The 12,513-nt window shown below is 38.1% G+C and overlaps 1 protein-coding gene across 2 annotated transcripts; it reads left to right on the top strand.

Annotated features, from left to right (window-relative positions):
• The first annotated feature begins 10,610 nt into the window (after nt 1-10,610).
• Nucleotides 10,611-12,285, top strand: RPL10L (ribosomal protein L10 like). Of its 2 annotated transcripts, XM_077937978.1 has the most exons (2): nt 10,611-10,873; nt 10,955-11,409. In XM_077937978.1, exons 1-2 carry the CDS (start codon nt 10,765-10,767, stop codon nt 11,407-11,409), a joined length of 564 nt encoding a protein of 187 aa, XP_077794104.1. In that variant the 5' UTR covers nt 10,611-10,764.
• The last annotated feature ends 228 nt before the right edge of the window (nt 12,286-12,513 follow it).

Here is a 12,513-nt window from a genome sequence, read left to right as displayed (position 1 = left end):
AGTCCTGTTGCTTAGCTAACCACAACCTGGCTGCACTACTTTCTATTCACTGCCTAACCCTTTCTTACCTTTAGCACCCTTGAAAGCAAAAACGACAGTTTTTGGAAAACCTGGTTCAACTTTCCAGCCATAAGTGCAGAAATGCATGCCTCAACCTCCGACTTCCAATAGGCCTCGTTTTACCTTGAAGATCAGAGGCTCACAACACTCTGAAGCCCCTCAGGCAGGGAACGTGCATTTCAAATCTTGACTTCACTCATATTGAAAGGCTGCACGTGTTCCTTCTTCCATGCCTTCTCTCTGTATGCTCCTCGGATCCGAGGGGAGCACTTTCTTCCTCTCTCTGCCAACAATTACAAATGCAAATTCTCAACCAAGGATGAAAGAAGTAAATTGTAGGCTTGTCCAAGTAGCAATAATTCTGCAGGTCACAACTCCTGCACAAGGACACCTCCTCATTGCACAATTAATGCGAGGAAGTCTCTTCCAGTTAATCCCATGAACTAGGGAGGGCCTCAAGTCACCAAAACACAGTGGGATGTGGCCGGGATTTACATATATATTGGGGCATTCCTTCAATGTTCTCGCAGTTTAGAGCTCTGTCTTAGGCTTTATTTTTACACAGGGACCCAAGGCCAGCCAAAGGCAAGAGATTAGAGCCTTCTCAGGATTTCTTGAGCATGTACACAGCCCTTTACATATGTGTGGTTTTCTATACCCCCAGAATTATGTCAGAGCTCTTCAAAGCTCCCCATAGATATCTCATTGCCAAGAGCTTTCTTTTACATCTTTTGGCCAGCCTCTTGTTTTTCCCAATGGGTACTTCTCACCTCAGGCAGCTGTGATACTAAACAATAGCTATTTATTGATTGTTTCCAACAAACAACTCAGCAATAGAGCTTTTCCCACTGAGCAAGCTTTGATTTAGATCAAATAACAACAGCCCTGTGTATGAGGTTTTACCAGGGTACCAACAAACAAGTCAAATTGTGACAATTCTCTGGAGATGGAGCTTTAGGAAAAGCTCTTTACCCAGTCAGCCCCACCTAGTGGTTGCTTGCCTGCTGACTTTCACAGCAGCCATGGATCTGAAGAAAAGGAAATGGACATAGGGCAAGTTAACCACAAAGCTCACTGTCCTTGAGGAGAAGCAAGTTTTCTAGAATAAACTTTCCGTGGACTGTTGCAGGTCTTAGTTTAGTTTCCAGAGTTCTGAAAAAGTTGATTTTAACAAGTTTTGCCAGTGTTCTTCTTGCCTTTATGGAGAAACAGATTCTCATAGGTCCTTTCTTCACCATTCCATAAGTCTCCTCAGTGACTAACTTTTAACAAATAAAATGTAGTGGCAGTATTGCAAGCCTTCCAAGCCTAGGTTGCAAAAGGCAACATAAAAACTGTCTGGCTCCGCTCTTGAGATGCCATCCCTTGAAATACAGAAACAATGCTTCAAGGAAGCCCAGGACACATAGCGAGGCTAAGTGTAGAAAATTTTATTATCAGCGCCCAGGGAGACCCCAGCCAGAGGCAACTAAAGCTATGTGTGTGAAAGGCCTTCAAGTTGTTTTCAGTCACCATCTGACAAAATTGTGTGAAAAATCCTGAGCAAGGACTTCCTAGCTGAACCTAATCAACTCTCAGAAACCCTAGTGATAATAGTAAAGAACTATATTGCTTCATGTCACATAGTCACAGATTATTGATACAGATTTGGGATACTAGAGGTAGGATGCTATGGACCCAAATTTTAAATCGGTTGCAATGTCTTTGAGATTCAGCAGAGGAAAAATGCTGGAAGTACCTTGAGATGATTGATAGAATACTGAAGGGACTTGAAAAGGCTTTTGGTGAGCACCTAATAAAAAGTTAGAAAAATGTGATAGGAAATTAGAGAAAAGAAATCCGTTGTTATTTCCTGGCAGAAAGTTTAGCAACGTTGTTGCTTGTGGTAGCACAGAAAACAGAAAATTGCTTAATGAACTGGATATCTGGCTAAAGGGATTTCAGGCAAAGTGTTGAAAGTGATGGCGATTCCTCAAGGATCTAGAACTAGATGTACCATATGACCCAGCCATCCCATTACTGGGTATATACCCAAAGGATTATAAATTATGCTGCTATAAAGACACATGCACACGTATGTTTATTGCGGCACTATTCACAATAGCAAAGACTTGGAATCAACCCAAATGTCCATCAGTGACAGATTGGATTAAGAAAATGTGGCACATATACACCATGGAATACTATGCAGCCATCAAAAAGGATGAGTTTGTGTCCTTTGTAGGGACATGGATGCAGCTGGAAACCATCATTCTTAGCAAACTATCACAAGAACAGAAAACCAAACACCGCATGTTCTCACTCATAGGTGGGAACTGAACAATGAGATCACTTGGACTCAGGAAGGGGAACATCACACACCGGGGCCTATCATGGGGAGGGGGGAGGGGGGAGGGGGGAGGGATTGCATTGGGAGTTATACCTGATGTAAATGACGAGTTGATGGGTGCAGCACACCAACAAGGCACAAGTATACATATGTAACAAACCTGCATGTTATGCACATGTACCCTACAACTTAAAGTATAATAATAATAAATAAATTAAAAAAATAAAAAAGAAAGTGTCACCTGGCTTCTTCTATTTGCCTATAATAAAATGAAGAGAGAGATTAGCTAATGAACAGATGGTAGAATATAAAAGAGCCAAAATTTGCTGATTTCAAAATAAAACCGTTTCTCATTCCCAGATTCTCCGAATGGCAAACAATTTTCAAATTCAGAAATAGCTTCCAGGCAAAGATCAAATCCAGGGCACTGTTAGGAAAACACTGTCTAAAAATAAAGTAAAAAAAACTATGACTTATATAGTGTCTGTGTGTGTTTGTGTATGTGTGTGTGTGTGTGATTCTGTGTCTCAATATTGAGATCTTTATATCTATACACCTGTATGTATGTGTGTGTGTATATATATATTTTAATATTGCAGATGTTTAAATATTTTATGATGTCACATGTTTCCTTTATAGGTTCTGTTCTTTGTGTCTTGCTTCAATAAGCCTTTCCCACTTCAATAATATAATAACTTCCTGTATCTTTTCTTCTAGTGTTTTATTTTATTCTAACGTTTAAATCATTACTAATACCTCTAGAATCTATTATAAAAAATTCAGCAAGTATACAGATTTTTTTCAAATAACAAACCAACATATATTAAATAGTTTTATTTCTTCAACCAATTAAAATGTAAACTATGATTTTAGAAGAATCTGTATAGTCTCATGCACCAAAATACTTGTCTTAATTCATGGTTACTTGAAATTGTTTACTATTGTTACCCATGTATTTTATTGTAAGGCTTTAATCTTGGAAATCTTAAGAGAGAAACACTTTTAAGTTGAAAACTATAACCTACATTTTAGTAAATAAAAGGACATGAGTAAACAATATTTATACCCCATCTGCCCTCAAGTACTTATTGTGAGTAAAGGATTTAAGGAGAGTTAAGGACTTTAGGACAGTACAGAACTTTACTGTGAGTAAAAGACTTGAGGGTAGTTAGGGTATAAATATTTTTTGGAGATTTCTGAAGACATTGGGGCTGTAGAAAGCAGATGGGAGAAGAACATCACTTAGGTAGGCAAAAATAAAAAGGGATTTAAAAAAACAGTAATATCACCTGCTCAGAAATAAAATTAACTTCTAACAAAATTAATAAAGCCTTGGATTCAGGAATCTTCATGTATACAGCTTCCTTCCCAGGCCCTAGGATGGGCCCTAGCAATGAGCTCATATATTGTTTTTATAAAATTTGCCCTCCGTTTTGTACTCCCACTTTCCTTCACACTTCTCCCTGAGAGTAGGCATCATTGAAGCTATCTTGGCAAGTTGGGGATCCTGCTAAAGGAAAAGTTATTAAAGAATGTATTTAGTTCACATTTAATAGGGTGTGTTTATGTGTTCTGTAGTCACACTGGTGAATAGATGAGGTATTGCTAGTGTGTCTGGTGTTGGAATTGCTTCTAAAAATAGTCTGACTACCCCTGTGCTGACTCATCTGGCACTCATCGACATTTTGATACAAAGATATACGCCCAAAGAGGTAAGTGTTTATTTAAATAATGCAAAGTGATAAAATACATTATTTTCACTGCAATTGAAAAGGACATTTTGGAGCATTTCACTTAAAACAACTGAAATATACAGACTTCTTATTTGGCAGTAATTTCAAATTTATTTATTAAAAAATTGAGAGAAAAATTGGAAAAAACTAATAGTATATAAAACAAATGCAATACATATGAATAATATCAATAGAAAGTATTTAATAATAAAGTACCAAATTGTTGACAAAAAAATTTCAGATCATATCAATGTCTTTAAGCAAATATTTTAATTGCAGTTAATCAGCTCTAAGATTATTAATATTTTACAATCCAATTAATGAAGAATAATAAATTGTTTGAGCTCATTAGAGAAAGCCTGAAGTTTCTGGCTGACCTGACATGAATTACTGAAACCAATAAAGGCAGCATATAACTTGAAATAAGGTATTAACAGCGGTGTACTGATACATGTTTAATAAGTGGCTCTCCAGGGAGAAAATAAGACTGGATTTGTAGTTTTTCCAATGCTGTAAATAGTCCCACCATCACCAATTCAACCTACCGATATTATGTGACTGAACTAAAAACTCGGGAAGAGATGCACACAATCAGTTCTTCTGAGAACAACTGGTATAAGTGATTTCCACCCCATCAAATGCTATATTACAAGGAGAATATCAACTGTAAACTAGTTTATGAAGATTTTCCATTAATATTTGAGAGTGGTCAGTACCCAGAGAAATGAAGTTTTTTTAAATACTATAGTTCGCATATGAAAGATGTAAGATTTTCTCAATCTCACAATAATCCTAAATATACATATGATATAACATTGAGTTGTGAGGCCAAAAGAAACCTGTGTGTTATCAATACAAATTTAAAACAATTTACTAGAGGACATACTGAATTAAGCTTTCAATCTTTTCATAAATATATTAGAAAGTAATGGTCAAATGCAGCTAGCAAATATAAAGAAGAAAGAATATAAAGATGGATTAGGCAGTTAAAAATTTTTTAAAAGCTTGTGATGCAAATGATGTTTATTGGCTACTTATAATTTGCAATTTATTTTCTTTTGCATTCTAAACAAATATTTGCTTTGTCTCTAATTTTGTATTCATAATCTATTTCCTTTTTCTTTCTTTTTTGTTAATGAATGAATGAACAAAGTGAATGAATGAAAAGGCTGGACAGGTGTCTTAGTGAGTTTGGGCTGCCGTAACTAAGTACTATAGGCTGGTGGCTTATAAACAACAGAAATTTATTTCCCATAGTTCTGGAGGCTGGAAGTAGAAGATCAAAGTGGTATAGGTTCGGTTCTGGTGAGGATCCTCTTTCAGTTTGCAGACTGCCAACTTTACATTATATTTTCCTGTAGTAAAAAGAGGGCTATTCTCCGAGGTCTCTTTTTATAATGGTATTCACCTACTTATAAGAGTCTCACCTTTATAACCTAGTTATCTCCCAAAGCCCCACTTCCTAATACCATCACTTTGGGGATTAGAATTTCAACATATGAATTTTAGGAACACACAAACATTCAGTCTATAACAATAAGTGAAGCAAAACTTTTTAAAAAGCTTTCCAAAGTGCTTTATCAACTGGAATTAGTAGTTTCATAAATAAATAATCTATAATGTAATTACTAAAGTTGATTGCTAACTTTCAAAATTAAAAAAAATAATCTGTTTAATGGATAAAGGAGTCATCCATTAAAAGTACAAGATGAATTTAACCTGAAATAGAGTTGGCTGTTGTGATATGAATGATTAAATAATCTATATAGTTAGCTAAATATGTGCTTCATGCATTTCTGTAAACCTTGTAAACCACACAAACTACGGCTAAGTAAACTGGGCAAAGGAAGTAACAACACTGCTCTCATCAGTATGCCTTTTAAATGAATAGACAGGAATTTGGATCTAAAGCACAGGAAGGCTATGCATTCAATATGTGGGGGGCAAACTTCATACTCAGCACCCTAACCCCAGATCAGTGTTTCTCAAATTTGCAGACTGAACTAATCCCTTTTTAGAGAAAAGGGCTTTCAAAAACTGGTGTACAGTCTTATGTTGATTCAAATTGTTTATTACATATCATATCTTTATTATAGCATGGCTTAAACGTTCATAATTATAAAACTACATTTCAATTACTTACCATATAAAACTAATTAGTGGCTTATACATTTTGTACAAGTATGAAACCTAAACAAGTAAATTTAAAATGCATAAGGAAAAAAAAAATAACCAAATTTTAGCGAGCATATTTGTGTGCCTCCTCTCCCTGATTTAATCCTTTCCTACTTTTTTCCAGCTTTCTGGAACAACGTCAAAAGTCATTCATTTGGGGGAAACTCATTCTCCACAAGCAAACTACAAAGGTAAGTGTACATGTTCAGTTCCCATATCCAAAGTTAAAAAAGGTTCCCAAAGAAAGAAGAAGAAGAATGTAGAAAATGCCAGTCAAAAAGCAAAATGTATTAGGGCTCTGGGCTAAGGAGTTAAAATTATATGACTATATTTCTGTTCAAAAAATGTGCATTTCTGCATGTTTTCTTGTCACTAGATAAGAGACCATTGTGAATCCAGTGCATGAGAGACAGGCAGCATGACCACTCATTAGCCATGACAATAGGCACAATCCACTGGCTTGAAGAAAAGGCCAGCCATAACCATGGCTCTTTTATATTCATGATTCAATTCTAGGAATACTGTATACAGACAGTCAAATTGCTCACCTAGTCTCAAAAACATTGAGATTACAGCCCCAGTGTGAAGTTACTAAGAAATGCAGATGAAAATGACTGTCATCAGTGGAGCCTTCACACTTCATTGAGAGTCCAAGTGGAACATGATCTATGAATCTCAGTATATTGTAAAGCACCCAGTGATGGTCCTCCATACAATGACTGAATGATCAACAATGCAGATGCTTCCTGTAGCAGGAGAGGGCATCCACGGTGTGTGCCACTCAGTTCATCAGACTCCAGTGCATGTTCCCCTTTGAGAACAAAGTCAGGTTTAGCCCATTGTGAAACATTTGAAAGATGATATCAAAAAAGAAAAGTAAATGCTATGTTGAACTAATAAACAGAACTGTTCTTTTCCAGCCTTTGCATGAAGACAGAGGATATCTGGAATTTGATTGTATTTCTCACACTGTCTAGTGCTAATTACAAGTAAGTAATCAATGAGGAAAGTACTTACAATCAATAAGTAAAGAACAGTGCAGGCCTTTCACATAAGGGTTGTGGAACCGGAGGGAGAAACCACAGAGGGAAACTGTTTCACAGCCAAAGCTGAATCAAGTTTAAACATTCATGCCTGTCTGCTTTCTAAGGGCTCCTAAAAAAGACTTCTCCCTGATCATTCCAAAAATTATTATTACAGGATATGCATTATTAGCATTAGCAAAGACAAGTTTGTCTTTTCTGTCTTGTGTATACACACCAAATGGCAGCATGCTGGAGCTGGCTAACACTGGCTTACAGAAGCTGATAGTGCACGTCTCTACCCATCTTTGTGTTCAGTAAATCACACTGATGTTTGAAACTGATGACAGAAAAAGTATTTCTACCAAATAAATCATCAAACACTACAAATCAGGGATTTCTCCTCAAAATCCTGACCTCCACCATGAGCAGGTTGTTAAATGTTTATTAACACCGCACCGCACCTCTGTAGTGTGTGTATTCATTGTGCTACTGATCACACAATGTGCCAAAAACAGGGTACAAAACTGTGAACCAGATAGAGATACTTCTGTCCTCATATATCTTAATGGTTTTAAAAAGTTGTTCTGCTTCATTCCTACCTTATCCTGTATCTCTACTTGTGAATGTTCTACCCATTCTTTAAGCCATCTCTATTTTACATGATATTAATGTCTCCCATAGCTATATATCTCATAGCAGACAAGTTTTATATATTTGTTGCAAGGTTTGCTTAGCATGATGTACACTGTGGATGGCAAGAGTAGAGAGGTAGGGAAACACTCAAAATGTTGGAATTGATTGAGAGGAATGCTTGTAATATTTCAATAGAATGGTGATGCTTCATGCATTTTTCCACAGGCTCTCCTCTTATATCTGCAGGGCTAGGGAAAGGAGTATAAATAGAAGATCCCAGTGTGGCCCTCCCTTTCCTCCCTCCTAATCTGCAACTGTGAAAGGACTCATGCATGAATGGAGTAAGGTGGCCAACCCTCCCACTTCCTGTGGTATTAAGGGGTGTTGCAGGACCCAGGACTTGAATGTTAAAACTGGTACAGACCCGCACAAACCAGGATTGCTCAAGCTTTGGATTAAAGAAAGAAACTTATGTAGACAGGCCCTGACAGCAACACAGCATCTGCTGGTCAGAGAATTCTAGGGTTTTGGCAACATTAGACAGGTGGGAGATCAGACAAGTGGAAGTCAGTGTGTCGTGGCACATAAACTCCAGGTGTCTTCCTTTTGCCTCACAAACACCTCCCCCTGAGGCGCTATCATAGATTCAGGGCATTTAGTAGTATAAAAAAGATACTAACTTGTATATAAAGTCAAATATTTTAAAGTATGTTCAAGTTATTATGTGTTTTCTGCAGTATTGCAGTCTTCCTTTCCGATCTCCTTGCATACATTTTTTGGGCTTGTTTCAGTCTATTTACCATACCATAACCAGAGTGATAAAACCTATCCAAAGCTCTTTAATGACCTCCTATTAAAGATCAGGATCCCTAACTTGGTAAAATGGGCCCTGTATGATAGCATGACCCCTTTCTCTCTCTCATACGCGCGTGCGCGCACACACACACACACACACACACACACACACTGGGGCTCATGTTATGTGACTCACCCTCTCACTCACAGTCACATTGGCCTAACTTTAAGTTCTTTAAAATGTTCCGTATTTCTGCCTGCTTCAGGTCTAGCATACATCAGACCCCATATGCCATGGTCACAACATGAAATGTCTTTCTGGATAAAGATTTTCCTGTCCATTCCTCAGTCTAGATCAATGTCTCATCCCCAGCCTCACCCCACGGTCTCAGGGCTTACTTTGCTTTTCCTTTTTGGCACATTTTACACTTGGTAATATGATGATATATGAGAGGTATCTAAATCCTCTCCAAGGCTTGTAAGCTTGGGGACAGCAACATAGTATTAGCTACTTTATCTCAATATTCAGGCATATAGTAAACAGGAACTAGTTGAGAAAAAGGGGAAAGTAAAAGGAAGGAAGAAAAGGGAAGTGACCAAGCTTTCTTAAAGGCGAGAAAGTTTTCTACATTGGGAGTTTTAATTGTCTTATCCTTAGTATTTTGTAAAAATCCACTCACTTTAAAGGCAGGAGTTATTTTTCTCCCTTAAAAGAAAAAGCATTGACAGAATATATTCACATTAGAGGGATTTTGTTACATGATGTAATGGATTTGCGAAACAACATTAAAAAAAAAAAAAAACAAAGCTAGAAAAATGCAAGTAGGGTTTGTAAACTATTAATTTCTTTTCCTCTCTCTTCTCCTTTCCTACACTCAGATCCTTGTCATAATAGTTTTACAAACTCTGAGAAGAAAAAAAAAAAAGATTAAATTTACTCTCAAGAAAGGGCAAAAGATTACTAAAGCACAAACTGTTACTCTTTTATATAGTTTCAGCAGCTTTAACATTTGAAAATGCAAATAGCCTTAAGTTTAAAAAAAAAAACTAGTTGGCATTTCAATTTTGTATGTATCATTTTGATAATAAAAATCATTTCTTTAGGCCAAACAAAGAAAAAACAAAGTTTCATGTTTATAAAACAACTGCCAAGCTACAGATTCAACACATATCTTCTCTTTATCCCTCTCTCTACTCTTCCTCTCATCTCTTCCTGAGTCTCATCAAAGCACTCATGCCAAGAAACCACTTTATCCAGGGAAGGTGGCCACATACTCCAAGAAACAGCAATTGATCTACAAATGCTGACAGTGAGATACAAGCTCTGGAGAATGAACTGGTCAAACTGGAAACAGTATGTTGAATAACTGGAAGGATTTTTCTTCTCGAATTCTAGGATTTTTTTTTTTTCTTTTTCTTTAGACAGGGTCTCACTCTGTCACCCAGGCTGGAGTGCAGTGGTGCGATCTCAGCTCACTGCAACTTCTGCCTCCAGGGCCCAGGCGATCCTCCCACCTCAGCCTCCTGAGTAGCTGGGACTACAAGCACTTGCCACCATGTCCAGCTATTTTTTTTTTTTTTTTGGTAGAGACGGAGTTTCACTATATTGCCCAGGGTGGTCGTGAACTGAGCTCAAGCCATCCTCCTGCCTGGAAATAACCTCTTTTATACTTAAGGCAAAGCTGAAAGCAAGAGCTCCTAGCCCAAGATGGCCAGCAGGAAGGAAGCTGCCGCTGCGTCGTTGAGGCGAGGCCCAATTCCTTGCCTGGCCGCCAGGGAGAGTAGACTCCACAGCTGCCTCTCTGCTCACCTCAATAGGCCAAGTCGCGCGGGCGCGGAGGTTCCAGGCGTCGCTGCGTCTCTAGTTGGGACGTCGCGAAAGAGAGTCGTCACATCTTCCTCAGGACTCTACGGTTCCCGCGCGGGACGACGGGCAACGTATATAAGATGCGCGCAGGCGCAGTTCAGGGAGCACACTTTCACTTCGACGCAGTGAAGACGTTCCTGTGTTGCCATGGGCCGCCGTCCAGCTCGTTGTTACCGGTATTGTAAGAACAAGCCGTACCCAAAATCTCGTTTCTGCAGAGGGGTTCCTGATGCCAAGATCCGCATCTTTGACCTGGGTCGAAAGAAGGCAAAAGTGGATGAATTCCCACTCTGTGGCCACATGGTGTCTGATGAATATGAGCAGCTGTCTTCTGAAGCCCTGGAGGCCGCCCGTATTTGCGCCAACAAGTACATGGTGAAAAGTTGTGGCAGAGATGGCTTTCACATGCGAGTGCGGCTCCATCCCTTCCATGTCATCCGCATCAACAAGATGTTGTCCTGTGCTGGGGCTGACAGGCTCCAGACAGGTATGCGAGGTGCCTTTGGAAAACCCCAGGGTACTGTGGCCCGCGTCCACATTGGTCAAGTCATCATGTCCATCCGCACCAAGCTTCAGAACAAGGAGCATGTGATTGAAGCCTTGCGCAGGGCTAAGTTCAAGTTCCCTGGACGCCAGAAGATTCATATCTCCAAGAAGTGGGGCTTCACGAAGTTTAATGCTGACGAATTCGAAGACATGGTGGCCAAGAAGCGCCTCATCCCTGACGGTTGTGGAGTCAAGTACGTTCCCAGTCATGGCCCTTTGGACAAGTGGCGGGTTCTGCACTCATGAAGGCTTTGGCAGCACTGTCTCCTTGGGCCATGCCGGTCTGACTTATGCTTACTAATAAATTCTGTTTACTGACATAAATAACTACTTTTTAAATTTTAATATTTTTTAACTATCCAGTGTTTTAGAATATAGACTGCTAGATAATTTTTTTTTCAATTTATGCCATTTTAATGGCAAATGTTACCTTCCTTCAGTAAAACTATACAATTTATAGAGAAAGCTATTACTGTTTTAATCAAACACTTTAGGAGAGTATAGAGCAATATGTTGAAAGTTTTGTTTGTAGTAAAGTCATAAGTTATGCAGCTGTCATTTCTTGAATAAAAAATAGATTTCAGTGAAAAAATTTATTGTTTATAGAATACAAACTAAACAGTAGCGATGAAAATAATAGTAGGCATTCGTGATATTTCAACCGCATCCCCTGTGGAAGTAATTTATTTCTAAACTTGGTTGCCTTATGTTTTCCTATAAATTTCTGTACATTGTTTTTAGAATTACCTTACACCTCTGATTATCAGCCTTAGGACAATTGAGTATCACTGAAACACGCTTTTCCAGATGAACTTTACATTGTTTCACAGTCAAGAGATAACAGTCTAATCTTTTTTTCATCATAGAAAAGTCATAGGTGACAACAGAGTTCATATTGCTTGTATCTGGGCTCCAGTAGAACCAAAAGAAGAGAGAAAATGACACTAAATCAGCTATCTGTACTCTAAAAGGACCCTAGAGAGAGTTTGCAATTGTAGGTGCTTGTCCTGTATTAGAGTTACATTGATCACACAAGTGCTTTTTGTTTTATTTTTGAAACTACGTAAGCTAAAATTCCTGAGTTTGTACTGCATTAAAAAAATTCCTGTTCTTTACAATTGACTTAGCCTTTTCAATCTCAATCCTGCTAACAGTGCCTTCGGTGTTTTTATACTAATGGTTCTTTTTCAAAGTCAACACGTTTAATGAAAACAACAAAAGAAAAACTAAATAGTATAGAAACACTACTATTTAATTTTCTTTTATTTAAAAAATTGCTTTGTCAGTCTTAACATGTTGTATCTGGCTGGATATTTCTTTCAGGCCCTTGCTATATTTCCTATTTGTATA

This window comes from Macaca mulatta, chromosome 7 (assembly GCF_049350105.2).
Source record: "Macaca mulatta isolate MMU2019108-1 chromosome 7, T2T-MMU8v2.0, whole genome shotgun sequence".
NCBI lineage: Eukaryota > Metazoa > Chordata > Mammalia > Primates > Cercopithecidae > Macaca > Macaca mulatta.
Note: the sequence above shows the minus strand (reverse complement) of the source record. Positions and strands in the feature narration are given on the sequence as shown.

Excerpts from the sequence above, each read along its gene's own strand:
- RPL10L (XM_077937978.1), top strand. The coding sequence starts at position 10,765 with ATGGGCCGCCGTCCAGCTCGTTGTTACCGGTATTGTAAGAACAAGCCG. Across the intron at positions 10,874-10,954 it reads GATCCGCATCTTTGACCTGG|CCCTGGAGGCCGCCCGTATT; the intron begins GTCGAAAGAAGG and ends TGTCTTCTGAAG.